Source organism: Hypomesus transpacificus, chromosome 19 (genome assembly GCF_021917145.1).
Source record: "Hypomesus transpacificus isolate Combined female chromosome 19, fHypTra1, whole genome shotgun sequence".
NCBI lineage: Eukaryota > Metazoa > Chordata > Actinopteri > Osmeriformes > Osmeridae > Hypomesus > Hypomesus transpacificus.
Window position 1 is genome coordinate 5,552,648 of NC_061078.1, and position 17,002 is coordinate 5,569,649.

Here is a 17,002-nt window from a genome sequence, read left to right on the forward strand (position 1 = left end):
GTTGGTGGTACTGTCTCTTTATTCCCAACTTAAGACCCACATTTCCTTTGAGAGTATGTTGCTTTCAGCTCCTGACAGACACCATATGCAAAGCAGGTGCAGGAAACACGGTGAACAAAAGAGACACTTATAGTATTTCGTGACCTACCAAAAGGCTTGTTTGAATATTAAAGATGAGAGAACTGTATTTACACTTAAAATTTCAATGGACCTAAAATAACCATATTTCTATCTGCCCCATCAAACGAAATAGCGTCAATAAATCTGCCCCTTACTGAAGAACAAATAAAAGCAAATTTTGACATTTTGCATTCAAGCCTTCCTTTATAGGTCAGAGGAAATGCAGGCCGACCTCTCATTGTTTCTAAATGCCATTTTGTAAAGCAGAGACGCTGGAATTAATTAATGCGCAGGGAGCTGCCACTGTCAAGAGGCGCGCATTAAAATCAATGATTAATAAATTCAAAACACACAACAAACTCAGCTGGGAGATGAAAATAGTATTGTGTGCTCCCCAGGAAGCGTCCCTAGCTCGGGTCCTCCCACTGGCGGGGCGGCCACTCAGATGCCTAATGGAAAATAGCCGATGCCAGCTGTGTGCCGGTGAATAAAATCACTTTAATTAAAGGAATTACAATGGAAAAGGAACCGGGGATATGTGGAACGAAAACGACAGGAAGCCAGCCCTCGTGTTCAACACACACGGCCTCTGAAGGAAGAGAAAACACATAAAGACTTAAAGGAACAGAGTGCCATTGTGTTTTTCGCCTCTTTAAATAAGACTAATCCCCACATGTTTCATTATACATAGTACAGTCTGCTTACAGATTTAGACTGCCATTTAATCAAATCCGCATTGTGGTATTCACGTAAAAGGCCTTGTATGGGCATGGTTCTGGGCTACATAGAACCAGTAAAATATAGATATTTAAAAAGTATTTCCAGTCACACTACTTTGGCTCTTCTACCTTAAGTTGAGGTTCAGTCGTGTGTCCTGTTTTTCTTTTGTTAAGGGTTGGTTGTTATAGCATGTCCAACAAATTCTTCAACACATTTTGAATGAAATTAGCCTACTAATGTGGTTATACGATAATGGGACACCGATTAAAACAATCATTGTTTGTATAAACTTTCTACAGTAAATTAACTGGGACAGAGGAAACTGACAGAGGATACTGACCCTCCAGTTCACCCAAATGGCCACAAGAGGGTAACAGGTACGAGAAGAGCACAGGCTCTGTGAAGAAGCAGTCCCTTGGCTACTGTTGTTAGCCTGACAAACATGACATGTCTACACTGTCCCTCAGGACCAACTTCTTCCAGTCCCACTCCCGTTCTCTGTTGTCTGACCTATTTCAATGATGCAACAGCTACAGCATAACAGACAATCGGACTACTTTAACGCATGGTGCTAGGCTGAATTATCCATTGGGGGTCATGCTGAGAGAACCATAAAGCATGACTAGCTGTCAAGCAGCCAAGGCGCCATGGACCCACACACACACACACATTTGATTTTAAATCTCCCATTGCTTTCCACCACCATTATGAATAAAGTTGATGAAATATTGAAGACTAAGACGAGAAAACTAAGTCAGTGACATCAAAGCATACATACACACTGTACCAACTTGTTTACATGAGCTAGCATGTCTGAGGGGAATAGCCTGGTTAGCAGCAACCATAAACAACAGACGTCAACAACTTTGTGCTGTGGAGGAGACTGAATGGAGAGGCTAACCGGTATCTCCAGCCTTATCTGGGACAGAGGAAGGAAGCACCATACTGACATCTAGGGGTGGGTACAGGGACTTTCACAACCTGGCTTCCTGCAGAAGGAATGTTGCATTCTAAACTGGAGAAAAGTCTTGAATTCCAGGTTAACTTGGTTTGTATTTATATTGTTCCTTAATGGATCATGGACATGTGTATGCTGAACATCTTGTGCTGTACATTCCAGTCTGAAGTTGTGCTAAAGGGGGATAGGAGGGAGACATGTTGGCTCCATTTTGATTTTGACCAGACCAGATCACTTTCAGTTCTACTGACCCCTGACTACCCAAGGCATGTCTGGCAATAGTTCACCAGCAGAGATCAAGCTTCCCAGGCTGAGAATAGAATTGGTCTACATTCATTTGGATAAACACAATGAAAGCAGGAGGTACAACATAAAAACTGTCCCGAGACAGTGGCGCCTTTATTGAAAAATATCATATGAAATAGCAGCATCTCATTGCATAAACACACTCAAATAAAATCTGACATTTTGGAGGGAGGAAAAAAAACAACATTTTAACCTCAGGATGGGAAAAAAGAATTGCATTAAAATCTTAAATATATTCCATACTGTAGCTTCTGAAGCTGCCTGTCCCACACCTTGTCCATCACGGTAGCTAGGGTACTGGTCCCAAAACCTAATTTTGGCAGTGGTCTAGTTTATAAAATGGCGAGACAGAGCCACAAACACACACACACTTCAAAGTTTCCTCTGTTAATCCACGCCCACCTTGATTAGCAGCACTCCGAGCCAATGGCGGCTCTAGGATTTTTGGGGTAGGTGGTCCCTCCTTTATAGCACACGTCAGCGTAAAAACATTCCTTCATTCATACTCACTCAGACGGGACCTCACTTGTTCATTCATTCATTTCCTTAATTACCCAAAGCATTAACAGGTCATGGTCAAAGCCATGGACACGTGATAATTAATGCAAGCACATGTGGGCAGGGAGCTAATGCGTCGGAACTCCCCCCCCCCACCTTCCCATTGGTTGGTCCAATTTAGCACCCTCCTCTTCCTGTGTCCGTCCAACCAGAACAGGTTGAGGCCTCTCCGGGTAGGGTGCAGCTGCACCCTGAATACAGGCTGATCTCAGGTCAGTTCAGTTCCCCCTCCTGCGAGATGGGGTGAGGGGCTGGGAAGCTCATCATGGCTCTTATCTTGGGAGGAACGGAGGCGTCCATGCGGAGGCAGTCCTCCATCTTCTCACTGCTGAGGGGCGGGGTCAGAACCCCGGAGGGCACTGGGACACTCCTATTGCACTGCACGTCCACTTCCTGGTAAGAGTAGGCCTTGTCCTGCAGACACAACCACATAGGAAGAATCAGTACACGAGGCAAAAAACCACAGAGGAAGAACGCCTGCACTGTCAAATCCTACACAGGAATGCCATTTGGACAGCACTGGCAGGCCCAGAAACAGGAAGAGGAACTGACCAGCCACTGCATGTAGTCTACGTGTGTCTGGATGTTGTGCATGTCGTCAGCAAGGATCCCTTGGAAGGTCTTCATGGTGGCGCTGCCCCCCTGCCTCAGAGCCATGGCGAAGGGCACCATCCACCTCACACACCCCTCAACCTCGGAGCGCTTCAGACCTGGACACAGAGACAGGCGAGTTACAGGTTGTGGTCTCGACTTTAAATCACTACGAAGTTCTGCCAAGTGTGGTTTATAGATACGATTTCAGAACATCTATAACATCCATTCATTTCAGGAGGCGTAAGGCTGCAGCTGTGGGTGGAAAGTGGTCTGTGTATTGATTTGGACTGGAGGACACTTCTAGGTTTATATGGGTGCCGAGTGTCCGGTGGAGACCTACCCGAGACGTTCTCCACAAGCTCCAACGAGGAGAAATGGAAGAGGGCCGAGGCCGCCAGGACTCCGTTAGAAAACTCCAGACACCTCACATCCAGCATACACAGGTCCAGCAGCTGGAGAGAGGGGGACAGAAGTCGGCACGCATGAGTTTCCACGTTAACACACACAATATTAAATATAATAATCTGGGGAGAAGTGCCCCAGTGATGTAGAACTGCAAAGTGCTTCTTTTTGCCACTTGTTTGTCGTTCAAGAGCTCTGACTAGAAGCTACACTGACAAAGCGGATACCCGAGACCCTCACATCTCCCCGTCTCTTGTCCCTGGGGAGAAAGAGTAGGATGTAATTGTCTCAAAGTATTGCGAATAGGTTACTGAACACCAGGACCCTCTACGTAAGATATGACACTGGAGATGCAAAGCTACATGCAGAGCAGCAATAACACGCTAGGGCTTGCCTCTACTGAACATGCCCCTGGTGAAGCGTGTGTGTTGGCCTTGGCGTGTGTGTGTGTGTGTGTGTGTGTATACCTCTGCGATCTGTGTGAACATGGCCTGAGGGTACTGGGGTAGCAGCAGCTCATCCTGCTTCTTCAGGTATGCCACCTGCATGTAGACATTCAGCCAGGCGATGGGAGTCTGTGGGCTCAGACCCCAGTTCAGCTCCTGAGAGGGAAAACAACACACGATCAACAGGAAGCCACCATCTGCTCTGCCATTGACATGGTGTGAATACACCGAGTAACGGGCTAAGTTTGGTCACCAATCCACCTGAGGAAGCGATTGACGCTGGTGAATCGAATGCGGCTTGCATCATGCATATTGACCAGAGATTACCCTGGAGCCACACCCAGTGAGGGTCTCACAGGGTTATGGTTACCAGGACAACAGCTTTGATGAGGAGACCCAGCATCAGTACCTTCATGACGATGAGCTCCATGCTCAGAATATCATCCTCCGCACACGCCTCGTCTGTCACATAGGCAAACTGGTGGATCTTTGGAGGATACATTTCCTGAGGGGGAGGAAACAGACATGTAACGTGTACCTAAAAGACAGCAGATAAACTGTCCGTCATGGCGTGAGGGGGGGGTCTGACCTACCTCCACTTTGGCAGCGATGAACAGACAGGTGATGCCTATGAGCTGGAGGGTGGACTTGAACACGTTGGTCTGTGTGGCCATGAAGCGGTCAAAGTAGTCCTGGGCCAGGTGGTAGGTCTCCCTATGGAGCTTGTACACCTCGCAAACCTGGTACAGAGGGGAGAGGGACACCGTCAACATCAGAAGCCACACCACAAGCAGGGAACACACAATAGCTTGATAGAAGACCACCTTGACAGGCCAAGTTTGGGGGAAAGGGTGAGGGGGGTTGGTTATGGCAGGCTGGGAACACATTTGGAAACTAGCGAGTAAATAAGTAATAATCACTTGTGCTTTTTTTAGGCCTGGCTGATGCCTATCAGCTGATATTTTTCACCATTGAATTAAGCCAATTTGTGGGGATGCAAACAAGCTGACCAACGGCAAAACTGCAGTCAACTCATCGACTGTAGGGACTGGTTCAATTTGCCTATACTTTTTTTTACGTTGTAGTCAATGTGGTGGACAATGCCATGTTTGACAGAATGTGTGTGTAAGAGAGACAGAGACACCCACTCACACCCAGTGTGAGTATGACCATGTCTGGGTACTTGCCTCCATAAGCCAGTCAAGGAGAATAGCCCTCATCTTGGGCTGAAGGTGGGGATGTTTGTCCATGACGTGCATGTCCCTCATGTAGCCTCGGTCCTTCTCCAGCATGTTGTTCCACACCACATCCTTACTCGCCCAACTGGATGGAGAGCAGAGAAGACAGGACATTCACTTATACACGAGACTCCCCAAACAGAATGTGGTCACTGAGATGAGGGGGCTAAGCATTAAGGAAAGTGACTACGACAGCTTGACTTTCTTTAGAAGTGGATTAGCAGTTACGCACCACAGGACTGGGAGTGGGGAGGACCGGACGGGGGTGACAAAGATGTTGCTGAATGTGTACTGGGCCAGGCCTGCTTTGCACAGGGAGACCCGTCGATCCACTTCCATGTCGGGTGTGGGTATACACCTGTGGGGACTTGTATGACACGCCTCGGAACTCCAGTATACCTGCATGAGTGGGATAAGAAAAACTGAAAAAACTGCTTTGTGGTCTGGAAATGTTGGTGCACTACCAGTGGAATGCAACAATGCACACAATGCCACCATCATGGTTTACACAAGGTGGAGGTGGACATGAGTAACACTGACTGTTAAGTATCACTGACAACTACTTTACATGACTGTACGGTTTGGTGGCTTACTCAAAATGACCATAGTCAGTCTAGTTAACAGTCCTGGTTAAGTTACCTCAGAGTCACGATGTTTCTTCATAGACATCTCTGCAACCTCCTCGTCGGGGTCTTGCAGATACTGTGAATTTAACAAAAAGAGGGAGGTTAGTGTAATTGACATCAACAAGACAGGCCTCTCTCTAGCATTTCAAATCATTACAGAGGCTATTGGCCTGTAAGCGGGCATTAACTTACAACAGCAACATCTGCCTTTCTCTTCCTCGAACGTACTTCATTTTCTTTAGGCACCTCTGCGATTAACCGGGATTCCGTTCCTTGTCTGCAAACGTACAGTAATAACACGTGACCAACTTCACATTCTGTCCGACATTCTTGTAATAAAATGAGTTCTTAGCCAACAATATAATTAGTTAAGTAGCTAGATGGCTAACGCTAATGCTAGTTAGCAGTCAGTAAACCAACCTAAGCGAGTAGCTAGCTACAGTAGCTAACTAACTTTTTCCACCCCTCCACTGATAGCTCAAATTAGATCCATATCGTGCCCACATGAAACGTACCTCTTTCCTGGCATTATATCCCCAAGTGTGTCACTGGGATTAAGAGTAAGTCTGTAGACAAGAGATATATGTTTTTATATGCGTATTTTTCACTTAATTTGTTTATAACACACACTCCCAACCCCCACACAAGTTGTCTCGTCTGACAAAGCCAGCCTCTGCTCTAGGCGCGGGGAAGTGGAACACAATGTTAAAGGACGACAAACCATGAGAAATGTTCAAATACCTTGTTTAAGATCATGCACGTATCAAGGATGAAATCAAACATCCTTTGCAGTCAAAGAGGTAAAATTGCGATTCTGATATGCAAATTTAATGTCTTAACTACCATTGCCTACTTCAGTAGGAGAACTGGCTGGTGAGAACATGGCCGAACCATTTGTTACTTTTCATTTCAATTTCAGACTATCAAGCATCCAACAAACTGCATATATGAAAACTGCAATCAGTTTTATTCGACAAACAGTAAAAAAAGCAAAGTTGTAAAAATAGCAGCAACATGCTTGCAATATAACTTGATAACCCATTCAGTTCCATTCTCTCCAACTCACCCAAAAGACTCCACTCCAGTCAGAATGTTATGGATCTTCTTTTATAATTTAACGTGTACAAAAATTATTTGGATGAAAGTCATATGATTTATTTTCGAGTCGTTGAGTGGCCTTTAGCGGCTAGCAGATCTCTTGCAGTGAAGCTTGTCAACTCAATCTGAGCTGGCGCGAGTATTTTGCGCCTTCTTTGAGAGAACAGATGACTTTATGCAGTCACAGACTGAGACGTCAGAGCGGGCGATTTAAAACTTAGAGCGAAAAACTTGTGTTCTACAGCTCCCGTTATGTGTTGCAAACGGTATCTCACTCAACACAATCCCCACCTCTTTCAGTTAAAATGTGCAAAATAAATAGATATTTTAGCTCGAGTAATCTGAAGACATGCAGAATGGCTCAGTTGGTGGCAACAAATGTTTCCATTTTGCCGGCAAAAGGGAGGCGTGGTTCATTCACTGACAGCTAGTGAGGCGGAGTTTCTAAGCGGAAGTCTTCGAAGTACCGCGTGGCTACGATGACAGATGTAAACAAAGGGCTGTAGTCCTGTAAAACCGCCTCGACTCCTGCTATTAAGATGAAGATTACGAAAACATACTAGACATAGGAGACTGTCATCCTGAAAACTCAACTATTGAGATAATACAAACAAGTGGGCTGGGGGCGCACTTTTGCCGGACATGAACTGTGTGCATTTAAGTACCATTAGTAGTCAGCTAGCGGACTAGCTGGTTCTATCCCTTATTCGAATGATGGACGTTTAAAAACTATCCAAACTGTGTGATTCCGTAGAATCATCTAATTGTTCTGTGTTTCTGTAAAGGAAGTAGGAGGACGAGGTTGTTTAACATCTGTAAGGATTTGGTTGTCCGCCGGTCAACCGATAGGCCTACTGACAAAATTGTAAAGGTATTATGATCAAATGTTTATGATTGTGAGCCTGAGGGCTACTCCAAAGCATTCCCCAATGGAGAAAAGGAGAAACGCTGGAACACTATCTGTAAACAGAAGTTTTAAACCTGGTTAAACTTTGACCAGTCACGTGGTGCTGTTGGTAAAAAAAGTTAGTTTGCTTGAGACAAGATCTAGCCCCAACCTCAACAGAACAAGACAGACGATCTAGCTAAACTTCAGAAGAAGAAAAATGAAATTTGTGGAGTTGTTTGGTCGTCTGAAATCTGTGGTCATTGGAATGGTCCATGTCCAAGCCTTGCCAGGTAGCTATGTGGAAAAACGAATGTTATCTGAGGTTGTTTTTAGCAATCCTGTTCATATTATGTGTCATAGGAACACCTCTGAGCACCATGGCCATCCCCCAGCTTGTTGAAGAGGCATGCAGAGAAGCAGAGATTTATCACAACGCAGGGATTGTAAGTATACCTTCTATATACTTGTGCAATGTTTTCAACAGACAGCAGAACATGTATGAATCATCTTAGAGAATTATGAATGTGACAATAGCACCAAAACCCTTACTCTACCGATGCAAAAACAACGTTTCTGGTGTAACAGCACTGTGTTGGTCTACAGTACATGAAACATCACACAAACACCTTGTATGAGCATCAGTAGATTTAGGATTGTGGTAAGAAATTCAATTTTGTTTGAGGCCTTTCACAAACCATAACCTTCCATAATGTTATTATTATGATATCGTGGGTGTATTGGTTTGGATCTATCTCTAACCCTAACAGGACGGGCTTATCATTGAGAACATGCACGACATCCCATACTCCTTCTCTGTGGGCCCAGAGGTGTGTGCCTCCATGACGGCTGTGTGTGATGCAGTGAGAGCCTCCTATCCCTCCCTCCCCCTGGGCATTCAGATCCTGTCTGCAGCCAATCAGCCTGCTCTGGCTGTAGCTCTGGCCTCAAGTATAAAACACCAGGCAGGCACAAACATCACCTTCTCCCCATGCATTTAAATGTATTTTTAAATCAGTGTATGATGATGCAGTACATATATGTGCTCCAGGGTTGGATTTCATACGGGCTGAAGGGTTTGTGTTCTCCCATGTGGCTGATGAGGGCATTCTTAACGCCTGTGCGGGTGACCTGTTACGATACCGCAAGCAGATAGGGGCTGAGCGTGTGCAGATCTACACCGATATTAAAAAGAAACACAGGTGAGCTGATACTCACAAATATTCAGGTTTTAAAATCCTTTGTTAAAAAAAGTAACTATACAGTACACAGAACTCTATGTTCAGTTTGTGTGTGTGTGTGTGTCCAGCTCCCATGCCCTGACATCAGATGTGAGTGTAGTAGAGACGGCCAGAGCTGCAGAGTTTTTCCTTTCTGATGGCCTCATCATCACTGGAACAGCCACCGGGCTGCAGGCAGACCCAGCTGAACTTAAAGGTAGATGGGCTCTTCTTATCACCAACATTTAAAATGTGCCAGAGTTTGGATAGCAGAATGTTTTTTGGCTTTGAATGCCCACCTATTGAGGATCTCTATGTGTAAAAAAAGTATTTATAGTGATGCTGTGTGCCTCACTGACCACCTGAGGTAAGTTCCTCTTTCTGACAGGAGTCTGACAGTCTCTTGTCCTGTTAACGAGTTCACAGTGTGGATGGTTGTCATAGTTGGAGGAGCACAGCTATATCAGTTTACAAGATCTACATTGAAAGCTGAGGGCAGTAGACACTGAACACAAGCACACGTCTGAAGCTTAGCACTCTGCCATGTCAGTAATGCCGGGTGTACTGTATGCCTTGACATAGACATACACACATAACCACATCAATAAGACATGCAAACACAGTCTGTCTGTCTCTCTCTCACACACAACAACATGCACTGTCACAGACAGGCACCTCCAGGCAGTAGTGTATTGGTAAGGGGGGCACTATGACTTTGAACCCCAACTAGCTCTAATTAGATACATGTGTCTAGATATTTTACATGGGTTTACGCCAAGTACTCTTCTCAGAGTTGGGAACACGGTTAATCCCCTTTCTCCGAGGTGGGTATATGCCATATACGTGTGTATTCACACTATTACACCTCTGCCTCCAGACAATTATATAGTTGCTTTTCATATACCAGTGGCACTGCACAGCGCTACCTTCTGCCACACATGATCAGACTGTAACTTCATTTGAACTGCTGGTTAAGCTATCCTTATGCCCATGGAGCCTGCGAGGCTGGCTGCCGGCCGCATTAAGAGCAGCCTCGTCTGGGGAGAGGGAGCGTCTCTCTCCCCAGACCTGGAGAGGCCTGGCTGGGCATGGGCACACATCCTGTCCCTGCCTGCCTGCCTGCGTGCCTGCCTACCCCAGCCCTGCCTGGCTAAAACAGACACCAACACCGGCTGCTATTTTTAAGTTCAGTTTCCAGATGGCTTGAACACACTCACATAAGGCTGTCAACACAGCCATCTAAACACACACACTCACATATACACTCACACAAACCAGGCCAGACTGAATGTCACCCGACCCTGCTGCCTAGTTTGGAGGTCTGCCTGCAGGGTCCCAGTACAGTTCCAGTGGGCTTCAACTGTTGGTATGGGGGCTTGGGCTGGGTCCAGTGGGCGAGGGTCTGTGGTTCGTCAGATGGCTCAGTGTGTCTGCCAGAGCCCGGGACTCTCTCTCACTCTCTTCCTCTCTCTTAAGCTTCATCTCTGGAAACAAAGGGTGGACACCATCACTAACTAGGATCGCAACTGTAGGATCAGACTTACATTTTGTGATTTATGTATGCTTCCTTTTTCTTGTGTGTCATTCACAGATGTTGCCCAGTCTGTAAAGATCCCAACTCTGATTGGCTCAGGAGTAACCTTCAATAATGTTGAAGACTACCTGGATGCTAATGCAATGATCATTGGCTCTCATTTCAAGAAGGGAGGCTACTGGGCCAATCAGGTAGATCCAGAAAGGGTGAAGAGATTCATGGAGAAAATTCACAAACTGCGACTCTGAAAGCTTTGTATCAATACCAAAGTGCAATACATTCAGTTATTTTTTAATGTGTGTTGGAATACAGTCATAGTTCAAAAAGTGTTGTCTCCATTATTTTGCAAAAAGAGATGCTGTCAACAATTTAACAAAACAAATTTATTTCATATTTTTTTCCTTTCAAAAATATACCTGATACAAAAGAACTGTATTTACAACTTGACTTTTATCTAACATGAAGCATGTGACAAACAATCACTGCAAGCTCTACTAAACTAAAAGTTATAAAATAATTTACTTGATACAAAACATTACAATCAGTGTTTGATATTTCTTAGATGATGTATCGGCACCTTATGATATTACAAATAGTAGCAACATTGAGTTTTGTTGTTTCATGGTGTGGTCACAAACCCAAAATCACAAACACTTGTTCACACAGTAAATACATTCAAAATAAGTCACCCCAAAAGCATACTTTAGGCACATACAATGTATTCCTTATTACTGAAAATAATGGATGCAAATGTGCTATTACCTAATTGCACATTGAAGTCATTGAACATTGTACCAGTGCCATTACAAACTGTATCAAGTGTCAAGAAACATTCCACACATAACATTCTAGAACTACTCCTCAGGACATTTCCTGAACTCAGACATGTTTCAACTTAAAACATTTCTCACTAAACCATATTGCTGCTTGTCACAGGCTTTCCCTTATTGGGAGTAGTTAAATGGTAGCTGACAAGTCTGGAGGGAATGGCAGGCTCAAAATGTCACAGATAAGGGTTCGGTTTTCTCAGTCAGAGGTGTTCTAGGTCATCAAATCATACAGATAAACTTCCTGAGGTGTAAAAACAATAAATAAACCTGACTGAATTAGAGATGACCTTGAACGCACGCAGGCCAGACCTAAATCAAACACAATTGGAAATCCTTTCGCATCCTTTGGGTTGAGCCCTGGTGTGGTTTTGTAGGTTAACCACGACCACTCAGTTGTTCTAACACAGGTAAGCATTTGACATGATTTCCTATCCTATTTGACAGCTCTGGCGCTGTGTATGCAAGTCTCAGTAGTTGAAGAGACGCTGGCCGGGCTGTTTGAAGTGGCCATAGCGTCTCTCAGCAGGAGAGAAGCGCGTCTTGGCCAGGTTCTGCCTGTGGAGGGCACTCCTGGTCAGCTTCTTGTGCCCAGGGAGGGGCCTTGCTCTGTGGAGGGCCAAGCGGTGGACATGGCAAGGGAGCGGGGAGCCCCAGGCCGCCAGCCTCCAGGACACATGCTGCTTGATGGACACAGGCCTGCGGAGAGGTGCATTGTCAGTTAGCTGCCTAGCATGCTTGATAACAACTATGGTGTGTATGTGCGAACGCACCTCCCCCCTTATTGTATTAGTCAAACTGTATTGGGCCCTGAAGGAATGCAGACTCACCTAGGGCAGTCTTCTTCGTCTTCATCTGAGTCCAGCAGCTCATCCTCTGTGATTCTGCTTCTCATCTGGTAGACAGACATGCTGGGGTGTTCAATCAGCATGTTCTCCAGAGGGTCCACCTCAGGCTGCTCCAGTGGGACGTTCTCTACAAAAGTCAACCATGGAACCTCTATGAGCAAGGACAAGGCAAGTCTATTATGTTCATAGTCACTGCCACAGGGTGTTAAGCACTGTGGCTTCAAGGTAAAAGTTCCAGAATTCAATATTGGTCTTGAATTATTTAGTTGTGTTATTTAGAGAGTCTGAGAGACAAGTACTTTGAGACCATCAGGGAGAAAGGCAGAGGCACAGATCAGATTTTACCTTGAATCCTGACGATGACCCATCCTCCCTCCTCAAATTCCACCAGGTCATCATAGGTGTCATCCACATTATCACTGGAGGCTGTGGCATCAAACTCCTCTTCTGTGTTACCAAGGAGATGGGCAAACAGCTTTCCAAACATCCTGATGTCTCACTTGTCTCCCTTGCTGAAGTCTGCAGAGACAAAGATAATTTCATCTTGAGGACAATAAAGGTACTGCACTAGGCATTCACTGGCCTTATTATCAATCATTAGCCATTCCATTTGGAAACCCAAAGAATGTCCTGAAGACCTCTGCATTCCATTCTCGTTCAAGATAAGGCTAATTTTTCTCAAATTAAATGATCTAACCAAAACTACAACAACAGATTAGGAATGAATGGAAAAATAGTATTGTTGTTTATCAAAAATATATTTCATAATAGCCTACATACATCAAATTAAATAACTCTAATTAAATTAAAACTAATCCAACCCTTATTTTATATTGGTCTGTCATTCCATAACTTGTGTGATTCTTTGACCTTCTGTACTGTACTGATGACCCTGAAAGCACAGCTAGGCCACAGCTGTGGTTCAGGAACAACAAGCCCCTAGGAGGCCCTCTGCTGGCAGGGAAATCCTGTGCCCTGAATACACCAGCAGCAAAAGTTACATTTGTCTAGATTGTTGATTCATGTTTTCTTTAATTGTTAGCATGGGAGTTCCAATGACAGACTATTTTCATTATATGTAAATTCCACAGGACCAAGAAAATAAACATATCTGGTTTTATCCAGCAAAAAACGAACCTATTTAAAATATCAGTAGTAGGCCAAATAAATACATTTACATCAAGTTTAAATGCTACACGTTTTAGAAAGTCACTTCTGCTGAAAAAAATAGCTGTCTATTATCCAATGCACCTGTATGCAAAAAGTGTGTTGATACCTTTTACTGTTTCTTACAATCTGTCTGGTTGTAGCTGTATGTTTGTCTGGACTCTCTACTTAAACATCTCAGCTTGGTAACAACGTCACATCAGTAGCCTACCCCAGATCGTGACATAACACACAGTATACCAGTAGACTCCTAACCATTTTTTGAAACTGACAGCTAATTTATGATTTCATTTGGTGATGACTTCCATCAAGGGAGTAAACGGAACTATTATCGGGTAATTGCAAAAAAACTTCACACTGTCACATTTAGACCCATTTTACAAAACTAGGATATTCAAAATATGCATTGTATTATTATTTTCAAATTAAGCAATTTTATACTAAGACGTCGGATCAGATTCAATCTGAACAGGCTGCCTAGACAAAACAAGAACAATAGACGAGGAGAACTAATCGAGTAGGTTTACCTTCTCATGCCATAGTGTGAACACATTTGTATTCTATTATTATTTATCTTACCCGAGAAGATAAAAAAATCGATTTAGTTTTTCGTGATGTGTCGTCCGGCTGCTTTTAGGATAACTATGTAACTGTTCTGATGTTGTTATGATTTTCAAAGTTGTTTATGAACATCATGTCCCAGCCCTGTGTAACGTCACCAAACCTAATACACCCCTCAGAAGGCGGAGCGTCACTCCCGTTTGTAAACGAGCTATCCCTGCGGACCTTGCTGTGTAGGCTATAATGACGGAAAGTTAACGTAAACTTGGGCCATTACGATCATGTGTGCATTGTTGACTTTGAGGAGGATACATCTAGAATTATAGTTGATGTAAGACCTGTGAAGACAACACATTTGCATATCATGTGTTTTTACCGTTATCTGGATTAAACAACCGAGGGCAGCTGGGAGGACGTTAACATAAACATTGTTTCAGTCTGTGTTAAAAGTTGTGCTTCACATTGTTATTCTTTTGTTGCCAAAAGAAATGTTATCTGCGAAATGCAATGTTCTTTCCTGTTCTATCAGATTCAGAACAGGAAGTAGAATGCATTCCCATCAGTCATAGCCGTCACAAGTTTACTTCAATTTGAAGTGGAAATCAAAACATCCTTTGGCTCTTGTTATCCAGTTAACTACGGTAGGAATTGGATCCCAGTATTTTGTTATATTGTAAGGTCTTATTGTAGGCTAATGCAATTATGTGTTTTTAAAATCGCAACACATAAGAAGCGGACATGTGTGCCTTTTAATTCTCTCCTTTTCGATTTGGACTTCATATAATTTCCTCATAGAAAAGTATTGGTTTAAAGCCAAAAGCCATTTTTAGTAGGTTAACTAGCCTACTTTTCATTAGTTGGGTAGTAGGTATTCTGAGGTAATTTCCGATTCATTCATTGAGACCGGTATATGAACATCCTTAATCACACATATTGTGGTATACACTTATTTTGAACTCGTGTATCTTTTATTTTCTGCTTGAAAACATTTAAAAGTTATCTAGTTCTTTCTCATATTATGTAAAATCTATTGTGTACCCTTCACTGAAACAATGTTCCTTTCACTTTTGGTACCTCAGCAGTTTCGATGATGAGCTAATGGCAGTTTATTGCCAACAGATGGCACTCTCCACCACTGGGAACATTGAAAACGTAGTGACAGGGGCCAATCATGCTTCATTGCTCTTGTGTATGACAAATGTAGCATTTATACTAGACTGTCTGTTCTTGATCTTAGGTGTGTCCCAGGTAACTGTGGGTGATCTTCTGTGACCGTAGTGATGGCGCCCCGTATGGATGATGTCATGCGCCTGTGTAGTGACCTGTCTGCTAACCGCCAGATCAAGGTGGCGGTGAAGAGCTCTGCCAAGGGAGCAGTGGTGGCCGGAGGATCTGCATTTCTTGGAGGTCTCGTTGGTGGGCCCCCAGGGATTGCTGTGGGTGAGGAACTAATCATTTACACATCTCCATGATCACACCAATTTATTTCCCCAAATAATGGCTGCAACACCTCCTGTACATCACATGGTGGCGCCATATCCCTTTTCTGAAACCAGGTCAGGGAGCCATGAGTGAGTGCATTACGGCATGTGTTTATTACATCGACTAACTACTTTGATGTGTCTCTTTCCTTGTCCATTCTATTTCTCTCTCCTCTCTCTCTACTCTTCCTCTCTTCCTCCATCCTGTTTCTCCCTCCTAGGTGGTGCAGTGGGGGGCATGCTGGGATGCTGGCTGACCAGCGGTCAATTCCGACCCCTCCCTGAGATCCTGAACGAGCTACCCCCCCCTCAGCAGCAGAAGCTTTACGCCAACATCATGGCTGTCCTCGGCTCACTCGACTGGACAGACGTAGCACAGCTGGTTGCCTTGGTGATGGGGAATGCCACGCTCCAACAGCAGGTGACGGCTGCACTGCTTAGCTATGTTACCAAGGAGCTGCGGGGGGAGGTGCGCTATGGAGACTGACGCCTGTTGGATGAGCCAAAATACAACTTCCAGAACAGACATGCAATGTCTGTATGAAGGAACAGAACTGACATCCTTTTGTGTTTTAGTGGTGGTGGTGGGGAAACAGGGTTGCTATGAGACAGGCAGGGACTTTAAACAGTTACACAACCATATGGTTCCATCTTGCAATGAGTAAACAGGAACTTTTCCTACGTACTATTTATTGTATAGAGTGATACACATCATGCTTCTGCTTCACTATACTTGAATATATGTAATACAAAGACTTGGACAAGTCTCAGTGGTACCAAAGCGGCCTTCTATCCAAGTAATGTGTCAACTTACACAATTCCTTTCATTTGAAACTTCCAACACAGAGCCTATATTAGGTGTTGAAGAAAGGTTACCACAGAATGCAGAAGTGTACATTTTATTAAATTAATCAATCTGAAGATTTAGACATAATTGTAGGCAGTGTGATTTAGTGTCTTGCATGCACTGCATGTTTATGAACAAATCACTATTGATATTGTAGAACTCATGCAGTGAATGTGGGGGGGGGGGGGGGATTAAACTTAATACCACCATTTGTTTAGCCGTTTGTATAATCATGATACAACTTGATGAAATAAAGTTTACTGGTGTCAATTATGAAATGTACTCTTTTGAGTGAATTTTTTGTTAATCCATCGTAATCCAATTTAGAAGAACATAAGTGAGTAGGCAATTATCAGAATGAGGAAATGACCTAAACTACAAAAGAGTCCTTCCTGAACGTAGATCCGAAGGTAATATTACACAACGTTTGCTGAAACACACAGGTTACACCTAGCTTGATTCTGCCTTCAGAAAAAGGAAAAAATCAGCCCCCTAAAATGCTGAATTATGTAAACATTGCACAATATCAACAAATCTAGTAATGTAATTCATTTTTCAATTAACG

The 17,002-nt window shown here is 43.9% G+C and overlaps 4 protein-coding genes across 9 annotated transcripts; 2 read left to right on the forward strand and 2 right to left on the reverse strand.

Annotated features, from left to right (window-relative positions):
• Positions 1 to 2,162: 2,162 nt before the first annotated feature.
• Positions 2,163 to 7,426, reverse strand: ccne1 (cyclin E1). The gene is made up of 12 exons (XM_047041671.1): positions 7,035 to 7,426; positions 6,484 to 6,534; positions 6,161 to 6,245; positions 5,982 to 6,044; positions 5,575 to 5,741; positions 5,292 to 5,427; positions 4,698 to 4,844; positions 4,514 to 4,609; positions 4,126 to 4,260; positions 3,597 to 3,708; positions 3,215 to 3,372; positions 2,163 to 3,076 (listed from the first exon to the last, which is right to left on the reverse strand). The coding sequence occupies exons 2-12, from the start codon at positions 6,495 to 6,497 to the stop codon at positions 2,876 to 2,878; spliced, it is 1,314 nt and encodes a 437-aa protein (XP_046897627.1). The 5' UTR covers positions 6,498 to 6,534; positions 7,035 to 7,426; the 3' UTR covers positions 2,163 to 2,875.
• A 113-nt stretch (positions 7,427 to 7,539) lies between these two features.
• zgc:162297 (uncharacterized protein LOC555865 homolog) lies at positions 7,540 to 11,802 on the forward strand. Of its 2 annotated transcripts, none has more exons than XM_047041672.1 (6): positions 7,540 to 8,245; positions 8,316 to 8,398; positions 8,723 to 8,903; positions 9,004 to 9,154; positions 9,262 to 9,389; positions 10,764 to 11,802. In XM_047041672.1, the coding sequence occupies exons 1-6, from the start codon at positions 8,173 to 8,175 to the stop codon at positions 10,952 to 10,954; spliced, it is 807 nt and encodes a 268-aa protein (XP_046897628.1). In that variant the 5' UTR covers positions 7,540 to 8,172; the 3' UTR covers positions 10,955 to 11,802. The 2 variants fall into 2 exon arrangements, with proteins under 2 accessions (XP_046897628.1, XP_046897629.1); XM_047041673.1 differs by having other exon boundaries at positions 7,540 to 7,937.
• si:ch211-260e23.9 (uncharacterized protein LOC555795 homolog) lies at positions 11,070 to 14,259 on the reverse strand. Of its 2 annotated transcripts, none has more exons than XM_047041676.1 (4): positions 14,128 to 14,259; positions 12,727 to 12,900; positions 12,364 to 12,508; positions 11,070 to 12,232 (listed from the first exon to the last, which is right to left on the reverse strand). In XM_047041676.1, the coding sequence occupies exons 2-4, from the start codon at positions 12,866 to 12,868 to the stop codon at positions 12,004 to 12,006; spliced, it is 516 nt and encodes a 171-aa protein (XP_046897632.1). In that variant the 5' UTR covers positions 12,869 to 12,900; positions 14,128 to 14,259; the 3' UTR covers positions 11,070 to 12,003. The 2 variants fall into 2 exon arrangements, with proteins under 2 accessions (XP_046897632.1, XP_046897631.1); XM_047041675.1 differs by having other exon boundaries at positions 12,364 to 12,532; positions 14,128 to 14,236.
• LOC124481598 (protein C19orf12 homolog) lies at positions 12,920 to 16,715 on the forward strand. Of its 4 annotated transcripts, none has more exons than XM_047041677.1 (4): positions 14,304 to 14,440; positions 14,639 to 14,750; positions 15,347 to 15,549; positions 15,812 to 16,715. In XM_047041677.1, exons 3-4 carry the CDS (start codon positions 15,390 to 15,392, stop codon positions 16,075 to 16,077), a joined length of 426 nt encoding a protein of 141 aa, XP_046897633.1. In that variant the 5' UTR covers positions 14,304 to 14,440; positions 14,639 to 14,750; positions 15,347 to 15,389; the 3' UTR covers positions 16,078 to 16,715. The 4 variants fall into 4 exon arrangements, with proteins under 4 accessions (XP_046897634.1, XP_046897633.1, XP_046897635.1 ...); XM_047041679.1 differs by having other exon boundaries at positions 14,314 to 14,440; positions 15,388 to 15,549; XM_047041678.1 differs by lacking the exons at positions 14,304 to 14,440; positions 14,639 to 14,750 and adding an exon at positions 12,920 to 13,883.
• Positions 16,716 to 17,002: the final 287 nt, after the last annotated feature.